Here is a 27353-nt window from a genome sequence, read left to right as displayed (position 1 = left end):
AGAAGAATAATCTCCTCTGGTATGCTAAATGAAATGTAATTAAAATATGACCTTATTTTTAATTATCTAAAAATCAATGAGTTAGGGGCATTCCCAAAATGAATAGTTCAGTGTGTTAAAGGAACACAAATCAGAATGTAGTTTTCAATATGTGAATGTACCAATGAAGCTAAAACATTCTAAACCTCTTGTATCTGATATATGTTTTATTAGGCAAGGACAAGTATTCTCAATATACACACCAACCAATGGAATCCAAAGCTAGCCACAGCTTTTGTTTCAGAAGTTGCTGAAAAGTGTGTCGGTGAGTAAGAAATCTCTAGTTTTCAGTATCACATTTAGAAATCAGCAGAGCAATAAGAAACTATGTGACTGAAATATCTGAAATGTGTAGCATTTAATCTTGTTTTTATTACTTCATATTGACTATGAATTTGTATATGATAACAGATAACATTTTTAATAAATGTATTTGATTTTATATTGTTAATTTGTCTATTCTAGTTTATCATCATGTTACTTATCCTGTTAAGGAGAGACTTGATTATTTTTCAAGGCTTTCATAGGGGTTTCAGTCTGGATCTGGTTGTATGTGATTCTCTTCACCCGTGTGTTTAACCCTAAAAAAGTTGGGTTATTTGGACCATCTCACTGCCCAGGTAGGGCGGTTGAAAAATTTCGTGCGGCGGATTTATCACGAAAAGTGTAGAGGGGGCGGAATCCGCCCCCATCCCTGGGCCTTTTAGGGTTAAGGCAAGAAGACAAACAAGAAGATACCTGCAAGAGTCCAGGTTTAGACTAGGTTTACATTCATATATATGCAAGTTGCTTTGTTTATTTAATTTTTTGAGTCACATAAAGTTATACATAACTTTGTATATGAATATGCAAAAAGACATTTGTAAATTAAAACGATAATATACACCAATATATGTGGTTTATATTATCGTTATAATTTACAATAATATACACCACATATATGTGGTTTATATTATCCTTATAATTTACAACTGTTTTTTTGTATAATTCATATTTTGTTTAGTCATAATTGTAAAGCACATAGAGAACTATACTAGTTGTTATGCATGTCCTACTAGTAAGTACCCTTTGTTATTATATTGATTATTATTTTGAATATAACATATCATTAATTAAACTATTTCAGATTGCTTTTTGCCCATTTCTTATTATCTTTTATAATTTCATATTTTTTTTCATCTTCATGATGATAATAATGATGATAATACAGTTTTTAACATAAACACTTTTAAAATGTTATGTTCCATTTTAATTTGTTCATAATTTGACTATTGTATAGGTTACTGTGGTGCCGACCTGAAGGCCTTGTGCACTGAAGCTGCTCTTTATGCTCTTAGACGACGCTATCCACAAATCTATACCTCCAAGGAAAAACTCCAGCTGGACGTAACTGAGATTCAAGTGGGTGCTATGGACTTCCATCAGGCTATGCAACGTATCGTACCAGCCTCTCAGCGGTCAGTGGTCAGTCCTGGTCGTAGCTTGACCCTTCTTGTTCGTCCATTGCTGGAGAATCAATTCAATGCTGCCCTGGATATTCTTAATCGTGTCTTCCCTTCAGCTTTGTATCAAGACAAATCTACTTCACAAGGTTGGTTGCTTTTGCTTTTATCAGCTTTTTAAATTGAAATTATGATTAGACAGCTTGTCTAAAGGCCACCGCACACCTTACGACTGTTCGCGATCCGACTTTGGGAACAAATCACATTTTGCTCATTTTCTGAAAACGTGAATGGAACATATCATTTATTTGAGGTTAATATTGATTGAAAGAATACTAGTATAACCATTTTGAAAGATTGCAAGCCTTTATTTTGAAGTAAAAGCCAATCGTACGACTGCTATGACGTCATTACGACTAGATATTAAAATTGTTTTTATTCTAAGGATGATAGCATAGTCACAGATTTGAACATAGGTATTCGTACAATGATTTCGAACATTACACAGTAAGATATTTCAAGTCTCAAAATAAGCATCAAATTCTACTACGTTTTATTCCAAAATTGAGTCACAGACCAATCGTAAGGTGTGCGGTCGCCTTTATAAACTTTAACTGTCTTGTGGGACTCCAAGACACCCCCCCCGGGCCCCTTTGGTGCTTTATGCATTAACAAAAGCCATGACATTTCCAGGCTTTTGCTTTCAAGTCTCGCACAATTTTTTAGACAAACTTGTTATGACCTGGGGAGCGTTTCATCAATATTTTCATCCGACAAGTTGTCAGATCTGACATCTTTCCTTGATTCTGATTGGCTAAGAGGCACTGTTCTTTTGGTAACTGTCGGATAAACTGGTACTTGTCGAATAAAATGTCCGACAAGTCCTTTCATGAAACGCCCTCTGGTAGTGATACACGGTTCCAAAGTTGCACAACATTTTTTTGTATGACCACAATTCATTTGAGTTTTGTGAACTCTTGATATATGTCATTGTATCACCACCCTTGCCATGTTGGCTGGTATGAATTTTTGCTAATATTGGTCGTATTTTCCTTGATTTCAGGAGATACATCCGATCCTACGACTGATATGCTGCATAATGATGACTGGGATGAGGAGGATCAACCTAGTATATTCAACGGCCCTACCCCAACCACTGGGTCTAAGAGAATTTCTCAGTCATCTAAATCATTCCTCAACTTTGCAAGGTAAACAACTTTGTATATTCATTGGCCCTATCCAAACCACTGTGTCTAACAGACTTTTATACTCATCTCAATCATTCCTCAACAAACCTCAAGGTAAACAAACTTTGTATATTCATTGGCCCTATCCAAACCACTGTGTCTAACAGACTTTTATACTCATCTCAATCATTCCTCAATTTTGAAAGGTAAACAAACTTTGTATATTCATTGGCCCTATCCAAACCACTGTGTCTAACAGACTTTTATACTCATCTCAATCATTCCTCAACAAACCTCAAGGTAAACAAACTTTGTATATTCATTGGCCCTATCCAAACCACTGTGTCTAACAGACTTTTATACTCATCTCAATCATTCCTCAACTTTGAAAGGTAAACAAACCTAGTCTATTCAACAGTTTTTACTCTGCACAAAGGTATTTGAACTTGTGCAATTTCAGCTTCTCAATTTCTCTTTATGATCATTCATAGTCCTGATAATCGAAATGACATAGGATTTATCAGTTTATAAAGGAATGACAATGAATTGTTAGGTATACTGACTTTGGGGTTAATAATCTTGTATCTTTACCATCATCTCCTAGTACCTCCTACCATAGACCGTACGCCCACCGACCACGTTTCCTTCTTACTGGTCAGCCTGGTATGGGTCAGACCTCGCATCTCACTCCGGCTCTTCTGCATCATATGGAAAGGCTTCCAGTACATTGTCTGGACCTACCTGCATTGTATGCATGTAGTGCTAAAACACCAGAGGAATCCTGCGCTCAGGTATGATAGAGGGATGGGAAGAGGAAGGAGGAGGAGTATAAGAAAGAGGTGAAGGAGAGGTAGAGGAGGAGAAAGAGAAGGATAAGGAGAATGATGAAGAGGAGGAGGAGATTGTCAGGTATTAGAAGTGACAGTTGTATTGTTGGTGCTCAGTTGCTTGGTAATTATGATGATGATGATTGTGACGACGACAATGATGATGGTGATGGTGATGATGATGGTGACGACAATGATGATGATGTTGATTAAAGTGATGGTGATTGTGATGTTGATATTGATTCTTCTGAACCTTAATAACTCCCGATGTACTAGGAAATCTAAGACTAGAATTTCATGATCCTTTCTCTCTGTAGGTATTTCGTGAGGCAAGGCGTACCAGCCCTAGTATCATCTACATCCCTCATATTGGTCAATGGTGGGATGCTTGTTCTACAACATTGCAAGCAACTTTCCTCACTCTACTTCAAGATCTACCTCCATCAGCCCCTATTCTACTGCTAGCTACCTCAGACGTTCCACTTAGGGATATCCCAGTTGAAGTAAGCAGCTTACTTTAATGGTATCGTTTTAGAGAAAAATCTTTGCAGTATGAATTACATAAACAATCAATTTTTAAGCATGATATCAATTTACACAATATTTTTTAGAAGGTTGATACGTTTGATAAAAATATATTGCTATTTTTGTCTCACCTGCAAAGCAAAGTGAGACTATAGGCGCCGCTTTTCCGACGGCGGCGGCGGCGGCGTCAACATCAAATCTTAACCTGAGGTTAAGTTTTTGAAATGACGTCATAACTTAGAAAGTATATGGACCTAGTTACTAAAACTTGGCCATGAGGTTAATCAAGTATTACTGAACATCCTATTAGAGTTTCATGTCACATGACCAAGGTCAAAGGTCATTTAGGGTCAATGAACTTAGACCATGTTGGAGGAATCAACATCGAAATCTTAACCTGAGGTTGAGTTTTTGAAATGTCATCATAACTTAGAAAATATATGTACCTAGTTCATGAAACTTGGACATAAGGTTAATCAAGTATCACTGAACATCCTGCATGAGTTTCACGTCACATGACCAAGGTCAAAGGTCATTTAGGGTCAATGAACTTTGGCCGAATTGGGAATATCTGTTGAATTCCCATCATAACTTTGAAAGTTTATGGATCTGATTCATGAAACTTGGACATAATAGTAATCAAGCATCACTGAAAATTTTGTGCAAGTTTCAGGTCTCATGATTAAGGTCAAAGGTCATTTAGGGTCAATGAACTTTGGCCGAATCGGGGGTATCTGTTGAATTACCATCATAACTTTGAAAGTTTATTGGTCTAGTTCATTAAACTTGGACATTAGAGTAATCAAGTATCACTGAACATCCTGTGCGCGTTTCAGGTCACATGACCAAGGTCAAAGGTCAATGAACTTTGGCCGAATTGGGTGTATCTGTTGAATTACCATCATAACTTTGAAAGTTTATGGATCTGATTCATGAAACTTGTACATAAGAGTAATCAAGTATCACTGAACATCCTGTTTGAGTTTCAGGTCACATGATCAAGGTCAAAGGTCATGTAAGGTCAATGAACTTTGGCCATGTTGGGGTTTTTTGTTGAATAACCATTATATCTCTAAGTTTATTGGTCTAGTTCATAAAAAGTGGACATAAGAATAACCATGTATCACTGAACATCTTGTGCGAGTTAGAGTAGTATTCAAAGTCAGCACTGCTGCTATATTGAACCGCGTGATGCAGGTGAGACAGTCAGAGGCATTCCCCTTGTTAGGTTTAGACAACGGATCCAATTCTCATCCCAGCACAAATGTATATTTCACATTCCATCCACATATAAAAATGAAATGGGTCAGAGAAGAAATAAAATGAGCTCACCAAGTCAGTGGACACCCGATCTGGCTTTTCTTGATTGTTTTCAGGTACACCTGACGTTTCTCCAATACTAGTAAAAACCCATTGCTTCATAGAATCAGATTGTCCCTGTACGAAGCCCATAGTGAACAGGCTTATGCAATCTTTCCACTTTGGCGAGTTGGAGTTGCGAGTCATACGCGAGCTGCGCGAGCTCTAACTCGCCTTAGCTCGCACAAGCTCGCGTGAAATTTACATTTTTTCCTGGAATTTGCTTCAGTGACAAAAGACTCGACATCGAGTTCACTACGCTCGCTGTACGATTGAACCGAGTGCGAAACGAGTCGAGCCGAGCTTAGTATGAGTTGCTGTGCAGCTTAGTATGAGTTGCGGTGACCTTTATACGACTTAAAGCGAGCTATGAACGAGTTATAAAGATTTTGTTACGAGTGATAAAAGTTTCATACGACCAAGCCAGGGGCGGGATATGCACATTTTTGGCACTCAAAGATGGATGCCAGCGGCGGCGGCGTCACACCAAAACTTAACCGAAGGTTAAGTTTTTGAAATGGCATGACTTAGAAAGTATATGGATCTTGTTCATGAAACTTGACCATAAATTTTATCAAGCATTACTTAACATCCTTCTTGAGGTTCAGGTCACAAGACCAAGGTCAGGGGTCATTTATGGTCAATGAACTTAGACCATGTTTAGGGAATCAACATCTAACCTACGGTTAAGTTTTTGAAATGTCACCATAACTTAGAAAATATATGAACCTAGTTCATGAAACGTGGACATAAGGTTATTAAAGTATGTAAACATCCTACTTGAGTTTCAAGTCACATGACTAAGGTCAAAGGTCAATTAGGGTCAATGGACTTTGGCCAATTGGGGTATTTGTTAAATTAACATTATAACTTTGAAGTTTATGAATCTGATTCATGAAACTTGAACATAATATATATAGTAATCAGGTATCACTTAACGTCCTGTGCGAATTTCAGGTCACATGTTCAAGGTCAAAGGTCAATGAACTTTGGTGATATTCGGTTGATCTGGAATTACCATCATAACTTTGAAAGTTTATAGATCTGATTCATGAAACTTGGATATAAGAGTAATCAAGTATTACTAAACATCCTGTGCGAGTTTCAGGTCGCATGACGAAGGTCAAAGGTCATTTAAGGTCAATGAACTTTGGCCATGTTGGGGGTATTTGTTGAATTACCATCATAAATTTGAAAGCTTATGGATATGATTCATCAACTTGGATATTAGAGTAGTCAAGTATCACCGATAATCTCATGCCAGTTTTAGGTCACATGACCAAAGTCAAAGGTCATTTAAGGTTATTGAACTTTGGCCATTTTGGAGATTAATACTATATTGCTGTCATAACTTTCAACGTTTAGATACAGTTTATAAAATGTGGATATAGGAGTAATCAAGTATCACTGACCATGCTGACAAGTCTTAGGTCACATGATCAAGGTCAAATCAAGGTCAAATGTCATTTATTGCCAATGAACGTAGAATTGTCTCATTGTATGAATGGTGTTTTTGTGAATGATCATTTTATAGTAGTTTTCAAAGTCAGCACTGCTACTATATTGGATAGCGTGATGCATATGAGACTGCCAGAGGCGCTCCACTTGGACCTTGTCTAGTTTGATGTCTTGTTCTTTTACCTTGGCTCTGCTCGTCATTGACCTCTTCTTCCGTTTCAATTGTCTCTTCCTGCACTTCTTCTACCCTTGTTTGAATGTCATCTTCTTTCGCTGTTTCCCTACCTGAATGGCCACAACTCTTGGATCCTTTGGATCGAGGCATATTTCTCTCCTTATTTCTTGAAAGTTGTAATAATGCAGTGGCAACAGCCTTTTTAAAAGTACGTGTACATGGCGTGGGTCAGTTAAAATGTGCTCTCACTTTATTTTAAAATAAACCCCTCCAAAAAAGTTTGGAAATCCGACTTTAATCAAAACTCCCTCCTCGGTCTTAGTAAATATCAATTGTTATTTCTCTGTTAGCTCCATGTTAATATCAACACTCTAAAAAATGAAGTGCTAATTTAGCTCTTAAAGAGCGAGTATAGTGACTGCACTTCGGAGTGCTGATTTGTCTAGTTCAAATTTGAACGAGAAAAATCAGCACTCCGGAGTGCAGTCACTATATGCACTCTTTAAGAGCTAAATTAGCACTTCATTTTTTTAGAATGAATGAATAGATCATTTAATTTTCTTTAGAATGATACCCTACATGATATGATTTTGGCTCACATGGAGGTGCAGTGCCTTGACATGTGGAGCAATGTCAAAATTCAAAATTTGCAAAATGACACAATATTGAAAGTCACTGTTTTTTTCTTCCATGATGATGAGTGAGATTCTCAGCAATTGTTTTCATGCACCTTAACATCAACATTCAAATGGAATCGGACACACCTCTGCACAAGCAAACACACAACAAACAAACATAAACCACAACAAAATATTATGACATGAAAAAGCAGGGGTTTGATTTGAATGGATTTTCATCTTTGTTGACACAGACAAAAGAATCATGTTTTGTCGACCCTTCATGAGTATTTCTGCTTGTTTTGCAGCTTTTTACTTCAGACCTCATCCAACACTTTTCAATTTTGCTCCTTTTTTGATGGCATGATCATAACAAACATGGGATCATTTTAAAGAGGATCAAATGATCTTTTGAAAGATATCAAATATGCATTGTGTAAAATTGGGAGTCGGGAGAAATTAATGGCCAAACTCAGATTTCCAAAAAAAAATTTGCTTGTTTTGCAGCTTTTCAATTCAGACTTCATCCAACACTTTTGAATCCTGCTCTTTTCATGATGGCATGATCATAACAAGCATGGTATCATTGTAAAGAAAATTGAATGACCTTTTAAATGTTGTCAAATATGCACTGTGTAAAGTTTGGAGTTGGGAGAAATTAATGGCCAAACTCAGATTTCCAAACTTTTTTTGACGGGTTTATATGCGGGGAAAATATAGATCACTGGACATTTATCATTCAGCTGGCATGCCTCTGAGCACTTGCAACGCACTCGGAATAAAGTCATACGAAACTCGCTGTAACTCGGGGTGCTCGATCTAAAGTCGCGCTAATCTCGTGAGCACCTCCAGTTGACTCGTAAAACGATCGCAATGCTCGTATCTCGCTCTTGAAAACTCGGAACGCACTCGCGTATACTCAGATGTGGCGAGTTATTACGAGTTATTGTGAGTTTATCTCGAGCTTCTTACGAGTTATTGCGAGTACTGCGAGTATATAACGAGTTTAGGTGAGTTCAGCACGAGTTACAGCGAGTTCGAAAAATTTTTGAACATGTTCAAAAATTTTGAAACTGCTCACGACTTCAAGGAGAGTTGTTACGAGCTTGAAAGAGCTCCGCCGAGCCGTGCCGAGTTGTCGCGAGTTATCCCGAGTTTCATGGTGAGCTTTATGCGAGTTATCGCGAGTGCCTCATTTTGGCAACTCGCTGTAACTCGCCATAACTCGCGATGTTAACTCGCCAAAGTGGAAACCTTGCTTTATGTTCAATAGTGAACAAATATTTATGGCCACAAAGGAGGTGGTTGGAACTATGGTTTGTAATGTGACGCCAGAAAAAGGTTGCATTTGCGTCACTGAGGGGATCATAAGGTCCTGTTGCATCGTTCATGCAAGCCTTGTATGTGACTTGCGGGTGACCAGTTTTGCTACCCGCAGATTGCCTGCATTGACAGTATCTCGCACGCAAGTTTGAAATGCCCACAGAAAAGTTTTGAACATGCTCAAAACATTTTTGCGGGTGAGTTGCAGGCAATCACCTGCACGATGTGACGGGGCCTATAGTTTCACCAAACCTCTGATCAAAGGCCTTACATAATTGACAGGGTTTAGACCAAGACCAATAACCTAATTAGTATTATTATGACATAAAATATACAAATATTGACTGCTTGTAATTACATTAGTAAAAGATATCGCCCCAAACTCACCTGGAGACTAAAGGCCTTCTATACTCTACGGAGACTGATGGTCAAGAGGAGGTAATAGGCCTATAGTCTGAAGATCAGTGAAGGGTAATAGTTTGTACCCATTCTCAGAACAAGCTAAAATTATTCAAACTCAGAACATCAACAAAGCATACTGTTTGATGTTCCTTCAATGTAAATATTTTAGCCAAATCTTCACGTGTCATGGTAAATTTGTTTAGTATTGCCAAAAAAGGGGGTCAATACCTATTTTATACATTGATTATCCTGTTAGTAAGGCAACTGTGGAAATTGTTTCCTTGCTTAAATGATGTCAATATTCTTACTTGAATGTAGATGCAGTCTTTGTTCATTGGTGGTCATGGTGAGATAATGACAATGAGACTCTTTAAGATGGATGAGAGAAGACAGTTCTTCAAAGATCTCATCCTGGTTCAAGCTGCTAAGGTCCCTCAAAGGAAAACCAAACCTGGTAAGATTATATCAGTGGTAAAGCGAGGCGCGATAGATCAGTCTTTAGAGTGGGGGTTTTGGATTCTGGTGACCCAGGTTCGATTCTCACTTGGTGCGCTAATGCCCTTTGATAAGACATTAATCCTTATTTCCAGGTCCTTCAGAGAGGACCTTAAGGTGACGTTTCTCTGGTTGCTTGTGTACAAGCATTCATGCTTTGTTAGCAGTTGGGTAAAAATCACTACCATTAAGTAAAAAAGGTAAAAGATTGAAAACTATCAATGTCAACACCTGTTCAGCCAGTAAGCAAGTATATTCATAGCTTGTGTGGGTGTCAGAGAATTTCAGGGACATCTGACAAATCTGAGGATTTGTTAAATTCTTATGGCAAGTCATAGAATGGTATTTATTTCATTTATAGTTGGTGAATTGGGATTGCAGGGCCCTGTTGCAGAAAATTTACTAAACCATCCAATGGTAACTTCTCTGAAATCCTTGATTCTGATTGGCTGCTTAGCATTGTTATCATGGTAGTTACCATTGGATGGCAAAGTTACTATAATAGTAACTTTTATACAGTGGGGTCTGATCATCAGTCTCTCCTGTATTCTTACAATGATATTGATTTTCATTACTGAATTGGTTTACTTACCATCTTGAGATGTTAAGCAATATATAGCCAATTTCTCCAAAGTTTAATCTATTTGAATCAGAGATTTCTTTATATCTTCTAAAAGAGACATTTGACTTAGGAAAGGGAATTAACACATTTTTCTCATCTGCTTGAACAACTGCATAACCTTATGCCAAAATTTGCCTCATTGACTTCTGCAAGTTTAACTGTACTCATGTGCCTAGAGAACTGTCCATAGATATATTGTTCTATCTGGCACAGTTGTGAGACTTCTTCGCTTATTTCTAATATCTTTTCAATAGGTTCAGTGGCCCTATCATATAGAACCTATTTCATTGTAGGTCAATTCCAGCCAAATGTTGCATTTTTCCATTTTCAAAAATTTCTTTTCTGAGCAATTTTGTTTATTCTGTTTAAAAGTATACAGTTTAAGGTTGACAAAAACACAATTATATTTACTATACCCTCATTCATTCATAAAATGCACAATGTGCACTCTGTTGCACTTTGGTACTAAGATTTCATAGAAATTGTACAACTTTGACCCATCCCTGGCTCCTGGCATGCAAAGGGTGCTCACGAAAAATTCCACTGTCCATGTGACCTCCAAGCAGTAATTTACCATTAGCTGTATTGTTTTACATGCTGCAGTGAAACGGTGAGGCACAAAATACATTTCAATGTATGTATGTTTGATGTCCCATAAGTCACAGTTTTAAGCATTAAGTTTCCCTCATATGCTGCCATAGACTCCTGCAGACAAGTATTGGACTTTTTTATCTACCACAGTACATGCTTGCTTCAACAAATCAAGCTGCATCTGTATTGGACTTGAAATAGCTATACTGGGGGGACATACATTTAAGTCCCATAAGTCACATGTCCCATAAGTCACACATACAGTTCATAAACCATGCCACCTTAAAGCTGTCCATGACATCAAAGAGTGAGATGAGAATGCTGAAAAGCTGGAGAACAGTATGCTGACTGTCAGAAAAAACAGTCAGAATATCATAGGCAGTGCATGGAACAAAAAAAAAGTTTGGATTGTGTGCCCATCCCCCCAAAAAGGAGAAAACTGAATATGATCGCTAAAATGCAAAGCTTGAGTACAGGTGAATTGGGTTTGTTTCACCCCAGCTTTTATTCATTTTTTAAGGTCCAGATCACTCTCTTGGTTTTCTTGTCTCCTTGGGGTATGCATCTACTGTTTGACATATGATGTGAACTTGGTATATAGTTCCATGGAAACTAAACTTATTGCAATGTCCCATCAGTCACAAATTTTGTAGTTGAGCGATCCTATGGATCCTGTCGAAATAAGAGCACCAGTCCTCAGATGCATAAGGCTACCATGAGCAGAGATATTAAAAGGGCACATACAATGCTCCCTACCAGCCCCTGTAAATGCCAAAAAGTTGTTCAGAAGCTTGCAATCAAGTTTTCTTAGAATCATTCCTGCCACCTGCCAATAGAAAGTAACATGCGCAATTTGCAGAGTACCGAAGTGTGACGTCACGATGTCATGACATCGAATCGGCCGGTTCTAAACTGAGTCGCAGCTGCATGATCGTCAATACCTATTTGTATTTACAAAAATGGTGATGTGTGTTGTCCCTGGTTGTTACCATAATTCTGAAAGTTGTAAAAGGGCACTGGTTCATAAAGCTAATCGTAACTTAAGAGTGACTTTAAGAACAACCGGTGATCCTTGTGGTAAATGTCATCATAAATTGGCAATGTTTTAGCATGTAAGAAAGGATCACCAGTCGTTCTTAAAGTTGTTTCTAACTTACAAACGGCTTTATGAAACGGCCCCCTGGTTATTTTGTTTAGAACCAGGCCGCCATGACACCATGGCAGCTGACATCATCGCTTCGGTATTCTATAAATGGTGATGTCCTTTATACAGGCATTCTGAATTTCTATGAAAGAGATTACATAACAACCCAAGCATCTGGCAAAAAAAGAATTTGTGCACTGCACCCCATGATATATTATTCAACTAACTTTTTTGTAAATTGCCTAAAGTGTATAGTTGATGAATCTTGATGTACCCTTTGCCAAATTGTGTCCCATACATGTAGGTTTCAAAATTGGCAATATCTGGTGGCCATCTTGACGGCTATCTCGGATTTATCATGAAAATCAATTATTTTAATATTTTTTGGAGAGACAATGGTAAAATCTTCCATGTAAATGACTACACTTTTTACTATACAAATATGTAGTTTAGATAGTAGAATAATTTAAAAAAAAAATTTATGCCAAAATGTTCATGTTTTTCGTCAAAAATTTGCATGTGCACTGATATCTATTTGTTTTATCATAAACATCAACAACTAATGACAAATATCAGCTTTGGACATGACAGAGAATACATGTATATTAACAAGAATATTGATATACTTCATGGCAGCATTAATGTCTTAATTTGCTTACATACATGTACAATACACTGAAAAGGTAATTTTCTTACCATTCTGTATGAGACAGATAGAGAAAAGCAACATTTATTTGTCCATCTGTAACAAATATGTCCTATCATTTTGTCCCATCAGTCACAATGGAAAGTGTGTACATTCTTATTCTAATTGTTCATTTTTCATCTGTTTGCTAAATATTTATGATTGTAATTGTTTGTACTCATTTGATTACAGTTCTTAAAGCTTGCTGACAAGTTAGGAGTTTTTTTTTGGTTAATGTTCCCTTTATATTCATGAAGTGCATGAAAAGATGTTTCTGCCCTTTGTTGAATTTATTTCTGACACAATGGCATGAATTATTAAAGGTGTCATGTTATTAGGGAATATTTCTTCATGCTGAAATTAAGTTTGACTTAAAAAGTTATTGAGAGGAACTGTAAATTCCATGAAATGAGATAGGGTCCCATCAGTCACATTCACTTGTCCCATAAGTCACACATGACTGCACACAACTACTGAAACAAATGAAATGAATCAAGTCCAATTCAAGTACTGTTTGTGAGCACTATCACTGGTGAATCTCCAAGTCCAAATTTAAAAACATTGTCATAAAACTGAGATAGATATGGCACTTTGAACAAAAGAGCTCAATTTGTGTGGTCCATCGATGTCCCATAAGTCACAACGACATTTCTGACGATCTAGCACCCTATGCAACAAAGCTGCAAGCATACATTTTTGTATGTAGTAAGTTTCAGTATTCTTCTTACAGATTAACAAAGTAAATCCATGTTTGTGCAGCTACTATTTCAGATATGTACTTCAGTTATGTGGAAAAAAGTATCAAATGTCCCATAAGTCACAATGGAATTGATCTGTAGCATCTTGTCTGTGATTTTCACTGAAAAATATGCTCTGAGCCAATCAGATGCAAGGATTTCACTAGCTTATAATAAATAGTGGAAAAAAAAATTGTGTTTCATGAAATGCTCCCTTGTTATATCTGCATGTACGAAAGAGAGGAAGAGCTTTTTGCATATTAAATTATGTCATTCCTTACAGCTTCTGCAACCCTTGAGATACTTCCTGTGGCTGCCCCTAGAGAACCACGGGAACTAACAGAAGATGAGATACAGAAACTTGTTAATGAGGAGGAAAAGAAACTAAGAGAGTTAAGAATCTTCCTGAGGGATGTCCTCACCAGACTGGCATCGGAGAGAAAGTTCCGGGTCTTTACCAGTCCAGTAGACCCAGAAGAGGTATACTTGCGGATTTCATTTGATTTACTTGTTTTCACATGACTTTCCAAGTTATTTCTACCAATTGGCTTTGGATTTTTATGATAAAAAAATAAAGATTATTCATGCTTGGACCTAGCAACACACATAGTCAACATTGATTTAATGAACCCTTGTGTTCTTGTCTTGGGAGACCCAGCTATATGATTCCCAGTGTCTTAACCGAGTGTTTTAAAACCACCTTTTGCCAATTTGACATATATCTGCCCATATGTACTTCAATGCTGTTGCTTATGAAAAAGAATCACCCCAACATCAAAACCAGTTATCAAAAGAAGCTATTAAACTGAACTTGAAATTTATCATTGTAACTGAAAATGTTTCTTCTAATAAATTGTATGCCACAAGGTTTAGTGCATGTCTTCATTCTTGCTTTTTAAACTTGATTCACTTCAATGAAAATATCTCAGACAGATAAATAAATATATAAAATTGATATATTTCCTTCCACAAGAAACTGATCCACAATGTGCTGCACTCAACCCAGGTGAGGTTAATGGGTAGGGGAAGGCAGGGTAAGTTGAGCATAGGGGCAAGTTGAGCCAACCCCCCCCCCCCCCCCGGCCAATAATGAATGAGTCAGACATTATGGTGGTGTCATGTATTGATGACCCATTACATAACCCTTGACCCCACCACATTGTTTTCAACTTTGAAACAAAAAGTACTTTTTTTAGAGGGAAAAATACAAATTTTAGCCAAAAAAAGTAAGAGGGTGTAAAATAGATCATTGCTTTTCACACACACACGTCTTTAAATATAATAAAGAAATAAGAACAATATTGTTAGTCCAGGTATAGATTCTCATTCTTGTCATGGTCTTTTACAAGACGGATGCATAAAAAATGTGTGGATGTCAAAATATTGCATTAAGGTCGGAATGGGGTAAGTTGTGCCAAACAACACGGGGCAAGTTGAGCCATAGTAATTCTTATGGTAATGTATAATAAGAAAAACAAACCTTAAAAAGCCATTGATATGCAGGCAGAAAGGAGCAAATTCACATGACAGTTCTTTTACTTATAGAGGATGTTAGTATTTACGGCAAATTAGCAAGTGAAAAGACTTAAAATAAAAAATTACATGCTGGTTCTTCCCGCATAGATTTTGTACATAGTTTTTGTGGCTCAGCTTACCCCAGAGGGGGGGGGGGGCCCAACTTACCCCATATATGGGGCAAGTTGAGCCACTTGACATCGTATTTTTCAAAGGTCACATTGACTTTAAATGTGGGGGTAGAAAGTTATATATAGGTGAAAAATACTTCCCAAGACTCAAATTTAAAGGCAAGGTACTTATTTCTACAATATTATTGGTCATATCAATTCTAACATGCAAAATGCAAAAAGTGTCACAACTTACCCCGCCTTCCCCTACCGGTAGGAAGTAATTCCTTAAAAAGCTGTGTACGCTATGAACGCCTAGCTTAGCCGGGTAATATAGGGGCGCCTAGCAAGGTGGATATATGTGCATTATAAATACCCTATATTATTATAGGTTGATAATATTCTAATTTGATATTTTTCCTAGGTTCCAGACTATGCAGAGGTAATCAAGAATCCAATGGATCTCTTTACAATGAACAATAAGATTAATCTCCATCAGTATACCAGTGCTAAACAGTTCTTGAGTGACATTGACCTCATCACCAGTAACGCCTTGGAATACAATCCTGATAGACAACCCAGTGGTAAGATCAATATATAGTGTGTTGCAGAAAAAAGGAAACTATCAAAACTAGGTTGCCCAGAAAAATGGGATAAGATTCGTTTGAGATAAGGCGACCATGCTTGTTTGATGATTGGCTCATTAGCATATCTTTTGTATTCTTTGTTAAGATTCTCTCACTGATCCCTGAAATGAAAGCAGATTCAGATTCACACGTGAGTTTCTGTGCAGATCCATATTGATATGCCTCAATAATAATTGTTTGTAATCTGCCTTGCATGAACGATTTGCCTAGCTACTGGTTTCAAATTTGAGTTCAGATTCCCTCTTGCCATGAGTATCAAATTTATAATAAAAATTATTTATTAATTGTGAAATCTAATCTCTGAATACGAGTTTCCTTTTTTGTAGGACGTGCTGTATACAAATAATGCATACAGCCGAGTGCGTTAGTGGAAGTGCAGAGCGAGCAAGGTTTCTTTAGATAGGTGCTGCACTGTGCATGAGCCGCTGGTGGCGAGTGCCCAGTGTGCACCATCTGAAGAAACCGAGCTTTCTCTGCATTTACTTGTACGCACGACAGAGCAAGTGCATTATTTGTTTTATAAAATAGCAACACAGAAACAAATTCTTAAAAAGTTACAGTTCTCCCGGGACTTCTACCGCACTGCCATGCATGTACAAAAAAGTTGGATGTCATGTGACGCGTATTGGCCAATCGTGATGCTTGAAACAATACACCTATTTTATAAAATCTTAATATGAAGCGTTTGTGAATGATTTAATGACCATCAATGCATTGGAATATAAGTCTTGATATACAACCTATTGATGAGATACAAACCCACACATTTTCATATGTTCAGACCAAAAAGAAAATATTTAAAAAGCGTTGAGGCACTCTTTGCCCCACTGCAAAGAAATCTTTGGAGCAATAAATTCCTAAAGAAAGATATGTAATTGTATACTTACAGATAAACACATTCTTCTTGTATGCATTGAATTTGCTTATATCCATACTGATTTTTATAATGTTCCTGAATTAAAAACTTTGTTAAAAGATGTTTCACGATTAAGTTTTATAGAAAGATTCCTTAAAGCAATCAATATTTTCGCTAGATTTTAAGTAAGAAACTCAGGCTATACAGGGTTAAACCTCAATCAATCCTAAATGAAGATGATGTAGAATATACTTTTTGTTGTTGATTTAAACAAACACTCAATTCTCTGTTATTTATTTTAGATCGGATGATTAGGAACAGGGCATGTGAGCTGAAGGACATGGCGTATGCCATCATCGATGCTGAGATGGATTCAGACTTTGAAAAGGAATGTGGAGAGATCGAGGAGTCAAGATCTAGGAGACAGGAGAATCCCACTATGACTGCAGCAATGGCACCAAGCTTCTACAAGACCTTCCATCAACTTACCCTGGCACAGGCACAGGAGCAGGCCAGGGAACTAGCCAACCAGAAAATAACACCACATCAACTGGATTCGAGGGAAGAAGGAGGGAGATCAAGTAGGCCAAAGAAAGCCAAGAAGAAGGTTTCAAAGCGACGAAGTGCCTGGTCTAGAGGATTCTTGTCAAAGAAAAAGATGAAGAAGAAACAAGTCATTGCTGACGAGGAAAGTGAAGAAGAGAATGATGAAGAAGAGGCCATGGAGGATGATGAGGTTGAGATCTTACATAATGGACCTCTGACAAACGGTGATATCTTTAATCACCAAGAAACCAGTAATCAATCTGCTGATACATCCATCGCTCCCAGTACTCTCTCTCAAATCACAGATGATGCTCCCATGTCACCTCGTCTTAGTGGCAACCTTGATCATCACAATAGTGATGATGAGAGTGTAAAGAGTGGCCCACGTACCCCGCAAACCGAACCAACCATGGGACGTCGGTCGCTACGTAGGAGCACTGATCACGTGTCTCCGTCTCATCAGCTCCAGAATGGCATCAGTAGTGAAGAATCATCAGAGGTTGAACCTCCTACTCTTGAGAAGGTTGAGCCATTACAAAGAGTCAGAGAAGACAGGTCAAAGGGCAAAGAGATTGAGAGCAGAGAAGCGAAGAAAAGAAGTGATGATGGAGACACACCTACCTCAGCTGATTCTACCAAACCAAAGGATACTGATGGAATTGGTATGATCAATCTCTTCTCTTTCTGATATACACCCATAATGACCCTCTGTCAATATTTTGGTGAAAAACTGTCCATAGGGTTGTGTGGAAGATTTAGTAATGTCCATATTTTCTTTCTTTTTTTATCCTTTGTCCCTGTTTTTGGACTAGCAGGGTTTGCAGACATACTGTTATGAAAAAACTGTAAATCATAATAATAAGAGTCAGTAGGAATGTGAAATGAGGTCCTTTCCACCAGCCAACCAAAGAGAACAATTTGATATAATTCTGTAAAATGATGTCTTAGTGTATAATTGGGTTAAGAGATCTCACTACCCATAATGCCTCCATTGGCATGTAGGGCAGCAACGAATGTCTTTCACTTCTGTCGGTCCTGGGCCAAGATCTGTATAGTTATCCATGTGTGCCCTATATTTTGTAGTTCTACTGTTCTGTGCCATGCGGTCTTGGGCCATCCCCTCTTTCTTCTCCCTTCAGGAGTCCAGTAGAGAGCTACACAAGAGATCTCATAATCTCTATTAAATTGTCTTTGTATTATAGCTGCCCTAAGACGATCCAGCCGTCGACTGACCAAAAGTCTTCAGGACGATCCTGTACCTAGGAATATCTTGAATGAACCTGAACCTGAACTTATTGTTGATCATGAGAGACTTAAGGTTAGTATTCTCTTTCATAACGGTTTTTGTAAGTAGTGAATAGAGATGATGACCTTCTTGAAGAAAAAGAAGAATATGTTTTAATATTTCATTCATCTTACAATCACCAACCATAATGTTCACAACAGACATGGTATGTGGTCAGAGAAATATCTGTGTCTGGTCATTGTGAGGGATTGTGCAGGCCTCAAACTGAGCATGGCTCAAACTGAGGGAATGGCTTATTCAAAGCAACAACAGCAAAAAAAAAAAACCCAAAACAGCATCTCTGAGTGTAGATTCGTAGACTGCACTTACTGTACAAAGACATTTATGGCACTAAGTTAGCACAGCAACTTGTTCCCTTGTGTATAAACAACCTACAAATATAAGCAATTCTACAAATTAATTCAAAAACCTAAATATTGCACTTTGACTTGCGCAATATAGATGCACCATTGAATCCTAGAGACTGGGGGAGGGTATAGGAGTCAGTGTGCAGTCAGGCTGTCATGCACTATAATACAGTTAAAATTTCTTCCTCGGTTTCTGCCCAGTACTCATGAGACTTTGCACACATTGTTCTTTGAGTGAAGACGTTCAAGTCAGATTTTGTTATAATATTAGGAAATGCGTTGCCACGTTAATGGCCTACTATATGTCTTCCATATGGTAGGGGAATAATAACCTTCAGTTTATTGGATGGTACTGTTGTAAATGTGCAAGTTACTTTGAAACTTCTCATTAATTATGTCAGATGAACAAACGATATAGGAATCAAATACCAGAGAAATGATATCCCAGTCATTGGAAGAGCATAGAGGCTTCATTTCATGCAATGTCATATAAATGACTCAAGAATTTTTTTTTTCATGGTTTGTTGGTATTCTTTTCTAATCAGCGGCTGTTAGAGAGCGTAACCCTTGCGACTACAAACTTCAACATTGAGAAGTTAGAGCGTTTGTATAGCATCTTGAGTCACCATATCTATCAACACAGGATGGATTATGATAAGACTAACCTTATTCAGGTGAGTTCTATACTGATCAGGGCTTTGGTGAAGGCTACTCATTTTCTGGTTGGCTTACATTCTCCTGAATCCAAAAAACAATTATTTTTAGCACACCATTTCAAGAACAAATAAATGAAGACAAATTTAAATTAGATAATAGTGAGATGATACTCCTTATAGGTTTATATACACTACTCAAGATCTTAGTGGTAGTTCCCACATTGCATTTGCCAAAATTTAAAGAAAATTAAATTGTAATTTTCAAGATATGTACAAAGAATTAGTTTTAACAAAGCTTTTTTATGACTCTGAGGTTCACAATGTGAGAAGATGAACTTAATGGTGTTTCACAGTATTAGAATCAAGAAATGCATTGTAGTTCAGACCTGGTGATGATGGAGGTATAAATTAACACTGCTGTCTCAAATCCATCTACATTGATTTACACCTCTTGGGACACTAAAAATGGCAAAAATATTGAAATCATGTTGATGAAATGATAAAGTATTTGATATATTTTATTTCTCTTTTCCCCTAGGCAATGGAGCAGGAGGTTATGAAAATAACAGTTCAACCAGTGGTCTAGAAGTAACGAGGTGGTTTGTAGGACTATTGATGTTTGATTTCAATTGGAATCACAGCAGATATGTTACGTTGCAATTCATGTTCTTTTTTTATTAATGATGTTGGTAAGCAGTGTTTGTGAGAGTTTGATGTACTATTGGCTGTGTCAAATGAACTCCACTAATGAATACTTGCTAAAACAGTATATAAATTTAAGAATCACCCAAGTCTTTGATAGTCAATTTTGAGTAAATCAAGAAAAGTGAGCCAATATTTGGGTTTAGTCCAATGACTGTTGTTAATATTTCATTACTGTGGGGCACTTTCAGATGGATTTATAGGATATGAAAAACTCCTCAAAAGGGTTGGTAGTAACAACCTCACATATTAAAGTCAATTTATCTAAAAGTTATTCTTGGGTTTCATATCCTCTTCAAATCCTTTACAGCGTTTTTCTTGGAATTATGGGATTTATTCTGTTTTCACTATCATAGAAAACTTTGACCATGAGAATTGCCTCTTCAATTTCAGAATGTACTAACATTAGTTCACATCTACATGTATTATTTCCCTTTCAGTATAACCTTGCAAATGTTAAACTATTTACAATTTCACCTATTTATATTGAAATTATGCAATTTCATATTGGATATGAATTTTTAAGAAATCCAGTCCAGTTTAATTTTGTGATATGCAAAATTGATTGCTCCTTTCATATGAATTCAAACCTCGTGGCATAATGAGATGAACCTTTTCTAGATGAAATACGTAGATCTGTGTGTAATGATAATAACAGTCATTTAACCATCATCGATGAAGGCTATTTGACAAAGTAATACATCAACTGCCATTACTTTAGACAATATTATCCAAGAAATACTTTTTACCTCTGAATTATAATTCAGGATTTATCAAGATAAGTACATTTGTGATCTGCCATCTAAAAACCAACAATAATTCACCTGGGTTCTCTTTTAAGTAATTAAAATGATATAGTCCTCAGAAGGAAAACAATAGGAAATAAGCTTATCTGAAAGAGTAAATCTTCTCCGTCTTACTGTCACGATATCTTGTAAAGTGATATAAAAGAGGAAATATTTTTATGGACTGCTTGGAAGTTTCACTGAGATCGCTCATCTCATTCTTATATTTTGAAGCTCTCATTGAATTTCTTCTACATTCAATTAAGTACTTTTGTGGATTATTGTTGATCACTATATTTCATTGTCTCACCTGCGAAGCAAAGTGAGACTATAGGCGCCGCTTTTCCGACGGCGGCGGCGTCAACATCAAATCTTAACCTGAGGTTAAGTTTTTGAAATGACGTCATAACTTAGAAAGTATATGGACCTAGTTAATAAAACTTGGCCATAAGGTTAATCAAGTATTACTGAACATCCTATTAGAGTTTCATGTCACATGACCAAGGTCAAAGGTCATTTAGGGTCAATGAACTTAGACCATGTTGGAGGAATCAACATCGAAATCTTAACCTGAGGTTAAGTTTTGAAATGTCATCATAACTTAGAAAATATATGGACCTAGTTCATGAAACTTGGACATAAGGTTAATCAAGTATCACTGAACATCCTGCATGAGTTTCACGTCACATGACCAAGGTCAAAGGTCATTTAGGGTCAATGAACTTTGGCCGAATTGGGGATATCTGTTGAATTCCCATCATAACTTTGAAAGTTTATGGATCTGATTCATGAAACTTGGACATAATAGTAATCAAGCATCACTGAACATTTTGTGCAAGTTTCAGGTCTCATGATTAAGGTCAAAGGTCATTTAGGGTCAATGAACTTTGGCCGAATCGGGGGTATCTGTTGAATTACCATCATAACTTTGAAAGTTTATTGGTCTAGTTCATTAAACTTGGACATTAGAGTAATCAAGTATCACTGAACATCCTGTGCACGTTTCAGGTCACATACCAAGGTCAAAGGTCAATGAACTTTGGCCGAATTGGGTGTATCTGTTGAATTACCATCCTAACTTTGAAAGTTTATGGATCTGATTCATGAAACTTGTACATAAGAGTAATCAAGTATCACTGAACATCCTGTTCGAGTTTCAGGTCACATGATCAAGGTCAAAGGTCATGTGAGGTCAGTGAACTTTGGCCATGTTGGGTTTTTTGTTGAATAACCATCATATCTCTGTAAGTTGATTGGTCTAGTTCATAAAAAAGGGAAATAAGAGTAACCATGTATCACTGAACATCTTGTGCGAGTTAGAGTAGTATTCAAAGTGAGCACTGCTGCTATATTGAATCGCGTGATGCAGGTGAGACGGCCAGAGGCATTCCACTTGTTTTGAAGCTTAGGATGTGCTTTATTTTTCTTGCTCAATTAAAATCTCAAAATTCATTTTGGGTGATTTATAGTTGGTTTCAGGGTGGCGGGTCACATTTATTTTGTACAGCCAATTGATTGACTAAAAGTGCAACCTCATAAAACAGTGTGTGTAATATTATTTATGTGCAGTTAAAGTATGCATGTAAATTCCAATGCAAATTTTGTTGTGTATGATATGTTCACACCCTTTTGTTTATGTCTGAAACACTTGATTACCCAATTGCTGAATGAAGGGGATTCCCCCAACATGGTGCTTGGGCAATGGGGGATTTCCCTAACATGACTCTGGGGGAATTCCCATTTGGCCGTAGTGTTGTACAGGGTATCGTGAGGTGTTGCATTTATGTTCTTATTTGTATTTTAGTTTGTTTTTCCTCTTTGTCACAAGTGCAACAGATAATTGTTTGTTTGATATTTATTGTATTCAATAATTTCAACAATATTCTCCGTTTATTGTTCTGTAAGTGAGATATATTCACAGGACAAAGTTTGGTATTTGTCGGAATAAGAACCATTGGGTTTTTGTATTAAATGAATGAATTGATCTTTGTTTTAAGAATAGGAACCTTTGCATTTGAGCTGAGGATGACTCACAGTCATGTGTTCTGTGTTTTGCTCTAATATGGTGAAAGTATCCTTTGTTTTCAAGGTCTCGGCTTAATAATATTCTAGAATTTGTCACTCTGTTCAAGTCATATATTTCTCCCAGAAATATTATGAATGGTATTGTGTTCATTATCATTATGTTGGATATCCATTCAAGTCTTATGCAATATAGGCTTGTGTGTAATGTTTATGTACATGTTCAGTAATATGGAAGGATACATGATCTGGCTTGGGCATTTTTCATATGTAATAATATATTCTACACCATACACACATAGTAAATGTTGATACATATTCTCAATAGCCAACCACACATCTCTGCAACATACTGACAACATTTTTTGTGTGTATATCAAATCACATTCTACTTCTGATACAAGAAATCAAGGATATAAATCTACCTCAATATTGCTGCATTATCTCCTCTTATCGCCTGATTTCTACAAGGGTTGTTCATTATGGATCTCATGTCACAGTGTACAGATCAAATTGATAATGTGTCTTTAAACTCTTGGTCCATATTCCACAGTCCGGCATAACTTAGACCTTGGTATATGAACTCTGTGCTAAAATTATGGAAAGCCAAAAATGTATAAAAAAATATACTTACATTGTACCAGTATATTTATTATGATTATTGTGCTCTTTTCTTACTCGTCATGGTGAAGAAAGCTATCTTATTCATCCTCCCGGAACAGTTAAGAATGATTTGAGAGAAAAATGAGCTGATATATTGAAATCATACTGTTATAGATTTATGACGCTATTGGCTATCCACACTTGAACCACAACTTTAAACCTGAGTTCAAATTAAACCCGACTTGAGAATACAGACCATGGTCCATATTCCAAAGTCCGGTTTAACTTAGACCACGGTCTAACTCTGTGCTAAATCTATTGGAAGCCAGAAGTGTCAAAATTCTGTTGACACTGCAGAAAACTAATTCAGTTATTATTCTCAGACAGATATGAATGATTTGAGTGAGAGGTGAGCTGATACTCTGAACCTGTGCTGTTCAAGATTTATGTCACAATTTGCTATCCATAGTTAAACCACAAGTTTAGACCAGAGTTTAAATTCAATCTGAGTTTAGAATACGGGCCTTTCTCTCTTTGCTGCAATGATGGGTCATTCAGTTTTGAGGCTGTTTGGTTTAGAATATGATAAAGTTAGGGAGCAAGTGATGTTAACAGAAGATAGTTTGTACAATCAAATAATACTTTATACGAACCTCTCAAATTGTCTGAATTTTGAGGAATGAATATAAATTTGTTACCAATTCTGAGCGCTTGTTTCCATACAAGTTTCCTATTTCACTGTATAATCCTATAGGAAATACTGTTTAATTTTTCCTTTTTTTTAAAGCAAAATCATAGATACATGTATTGTACAGTTACATGGGATTGCAATTGGATGTCTAGTGTGTGTTTCATAAAGTTGTTTGTGAGTTAGGAATGACTTGTGATCCATTCTTGTGGTAAATGATAAAAGGATCACCAGTCATTCATTAAGTTGCTTTCAATTTGTAGATTTATGAAACATTGACTTGGGCCCGTCTTACAAAGAGTTACAATAGATCCAACCAATCTCAACTGTATGGAAATCCATCCATACCTTAATTTTCTCTACAGGAAATTTGCACAATTTCCTTAGTAAACAAAGAGAATTACACTGAATCTTCAAGAGAATGATGAATGTATGAAAATAAATCATTTCTAGAAAATATTTTGAACAAATTTTCATTTTAGATGTTGACGTTGCTAGCCATCCATAGTTGTGTTTTTGATCTGATCAATGGTAACTCTTTGTAAGACAGGGCCTTGGATGTCAATCAGGTTCAGCGCCATGATTACAGAGCCTACTGATGTCAGTAATTAACACATGTGCTTTTCATTCATTCATTGATCAAAAAATTTAATTTTCACAACAGTAATTCACTTGGACAGTATAAAAGCCATAATAGTCTTGCAATTTGATTTACTGGTTAAAAAAAGGGAATAAAAACTGTTCTAGGCCAAGGGCAGATGAAGAATAATAGATGAAGAAATGCATAGATATAGGATTCGTGTTGTAATTCAATTTAGGTTTTTGCGACAAACTTTTTTTTGCCTAAGGGTGAATTACCATAAATGTAAATTTTGGGACTCCAGGTGTTTTTCAATTGTTTATTTCAGAGTAGTTGAATTTATTAACATACATTCCATGTCCTATCCCTGATTGTGTAATGGTTAAAGAATATTGATGTGATGAATTTTATTTTCATCCTCAGAATTATTAACCCATCTTTTCATGTTTTACGCCCAAATCAAGTATTAGTTACATGTGTTCCTACTATTGTGAATTTTCATACATCAATGAAGAAGTTGTTGATTGTTATAAATTCAAAGTTTAACTTCCATTTGTTCATTTTCAGGATTTTACAAGTCAATTTGTCATGATAAAGCAAATTTTATCAAATCTTTCATTTTTTGAGAAAAAAAATTGATTGAACAGTTGACTTCTAGTTTGATATATTGACTGTCAAATTGACTAATCTGTTGATGAATTGTAGTGATGAATTTAGTGTTGTTTGAAATGTTACTTGTAAAATTTATGATTAGATTGACGAGTATTTTATATATCCAAACAAACTTTTCACATAACTTAATTTTTGTAAACTTTATTTTGGTAAATGGATATTTAATGCTATATGACTAGTTGTCTAACATTATACTAACTTATATGATAGTAATATAAATGGAACATAATTTATTGAGTACATGGGTACATTTTCCTTTTTTAAATTGAATGTTTTGGTGATTGGCACATAAAGTAACTTTATGCCATATGTTGATAGAAAATCAATGATTACCAGTTTGGAAAACAGAATTCACTTTACATTTTTCATGGTTGTAATTTTACAAATGATTTGTGTAGTGGGGTTTTTTTTTGTTTCACACACCTAAAACTTTAATTTGAGTTATTTCGTTTTCACTTGACCTTAAATTCATAAAATTGTTAAATAGTGCAAAAAGTATTAAGTTGAATTGTTTTAATGAGGTCTTAGCTCTGTAACGCAACAAGATTAATCAATATTTACAGTTGAGATTATTTACAATCATAGAATGGATTGTTTGATATATGTGACATCGTCATGTGACATAGAGATATATAGGGCTCAACCTTGTCAAGAATGTAGAGGATTGAAATCTGATCTTTACTATGGAAAGCAAACAAGGACTTAATTCATCATCTAGAACATGTTTTCACACATGGCACTCAGTGTGTTCCTTTGTGTTTATAAATTTATCAAATAGGTTCGGAGCTAAAATGCACCCTTGTGGGACTCCTGACCATCAAGCTGCATGCATGCTTGGTATAGGTTGCTTTGTCATCCTTCCAGATAGCATTTATAAATTCTTCCCCAGGGAGTGGAGATTGTGCACTCTATGTACGTGTATGGAACGCAAAGTAATTGAGTCAATTACCAGGGTAATAATGATTGCATGTTGAGTCCTTAGAAACCCAAATGGTACACAACATCAAATAGTAGGTTTGATTGATGCAAGAATAGTACTACTATCTCATCCCAAAGACGGTAGTGCATAGGCCTTGTAGATAATGAATTATGGTGTTCCTGGCTTTCCATAGTTCATTTATCCTCCCAGATATACAGACACACACAAATTAATCAACATACCTTCCATAGTCTAATGATCCAGTAATAATGGGTCAATTCATGCTGCAAACTTATGCAATTTTTAGTATTCATCATTTTTTCTCATGATTTAATGCAATGAGAAATTTTGTATTGGTTGAGTATTGATAACAGACCTTGACCCTGTTGTATAAAGGTTACCATTATGGTAACTTTGCCATCCAATGGTGACTTTCATGGAATCCTTGATTTTGATAGGCTGTTGATCAGCGTTGCCATGGTAGTTCAGACCTGCCAACCAGTACGTTTTTGGCGTATTAAGTATGTTTTTGCAACCAAAATACGGCGGTTTTTTTACAAAATCGTAATTTATTGAGAAAAATCATCTCTATATGCCTCTATTTCATAAAACTTACACAAATATGGTTATTAGATCAATGTAATTTCAGGTAACTTGTTTTTTTTTTCAATCATTTTGTTTAAAACCAGGGTGAGATATACACATGTTTAAATTTTTTTTTTATGTGCAAAAGCAGTGCGCATTTTAGCTTGCTTGCATCTTGAGCACAGT

At 36.3% G+C, this 27353-nt stretch overlaps 1 protein-coding gene across 1 annotated transcript in view; it reads left to right on the top strand.

Moving 5' to 3' along the window:
* The window catches only part of LOC121430919 (ATPase family AAA domain-containing protein 2-like), a 47132-nt gene extending 25731 nt beyond the window's left edge, over positions 1–21401 (top strand). The window contains exons 11-22 of the mRNA XM_041628351.1: positions 214–304; positions 1319–1630; positions 2545–2689; positions 3273–3459; positions 3813–3998; positions 9673–9808; positions 13912–14108; positions 15678–15837; positions 17059–17964; positions 18505–18620; positions 19501–19629; positions 20150–21401. Of these exons, the coding sequence (XP_041484285.1) occupies positions 214–304; positions 1319–1630; positions 2545–2689; positions 3273–3459; positions 3813–3998; positions 9673–9808; positions 13912–14108; positions 15678–15837; positions 17059–17964; positions 18505–18620; positions 19501–19629; positions 20150–20197 (2613 nt within the window). The 3' untranslated portion in view covers positions 20198–21401. The remainder of the gene's footprint in view (positions 1–213; positions 305–1318; positions 1631–2544; positions 2690–3272; positions 3460–3812; positions 3999–9672; positions 9809–13911; positions 14109–15677; positions 15838–17058; positions 17965–18504; positions 18621–19500; positions 19630–20149) is intronic.
* The last annotated feature ends 5952 nt before the right edge of the window (positions 21402–27353 follow it).

Source organism: Lytechinus variegatus, chromosome 17, assembly GCF_018143015.1.
Source record: "Lytechinus variegatus isolate NC3 chromosome 17, Lvar_3.0, whole genome shotgun sequence".
Taxonomy (NCBI): Eukaryota; Metazoa; Echinodermata; class Echinoidea; order Temnopleuroida; family Toxopneustidae; genus Lytechinus; species Lytechinus variegatus.
The sequence above is the reverse complement of the archived record's forward strand: the minus strand, read 5'-3'. Positions and strand labels throughout refer to the sequence as shown.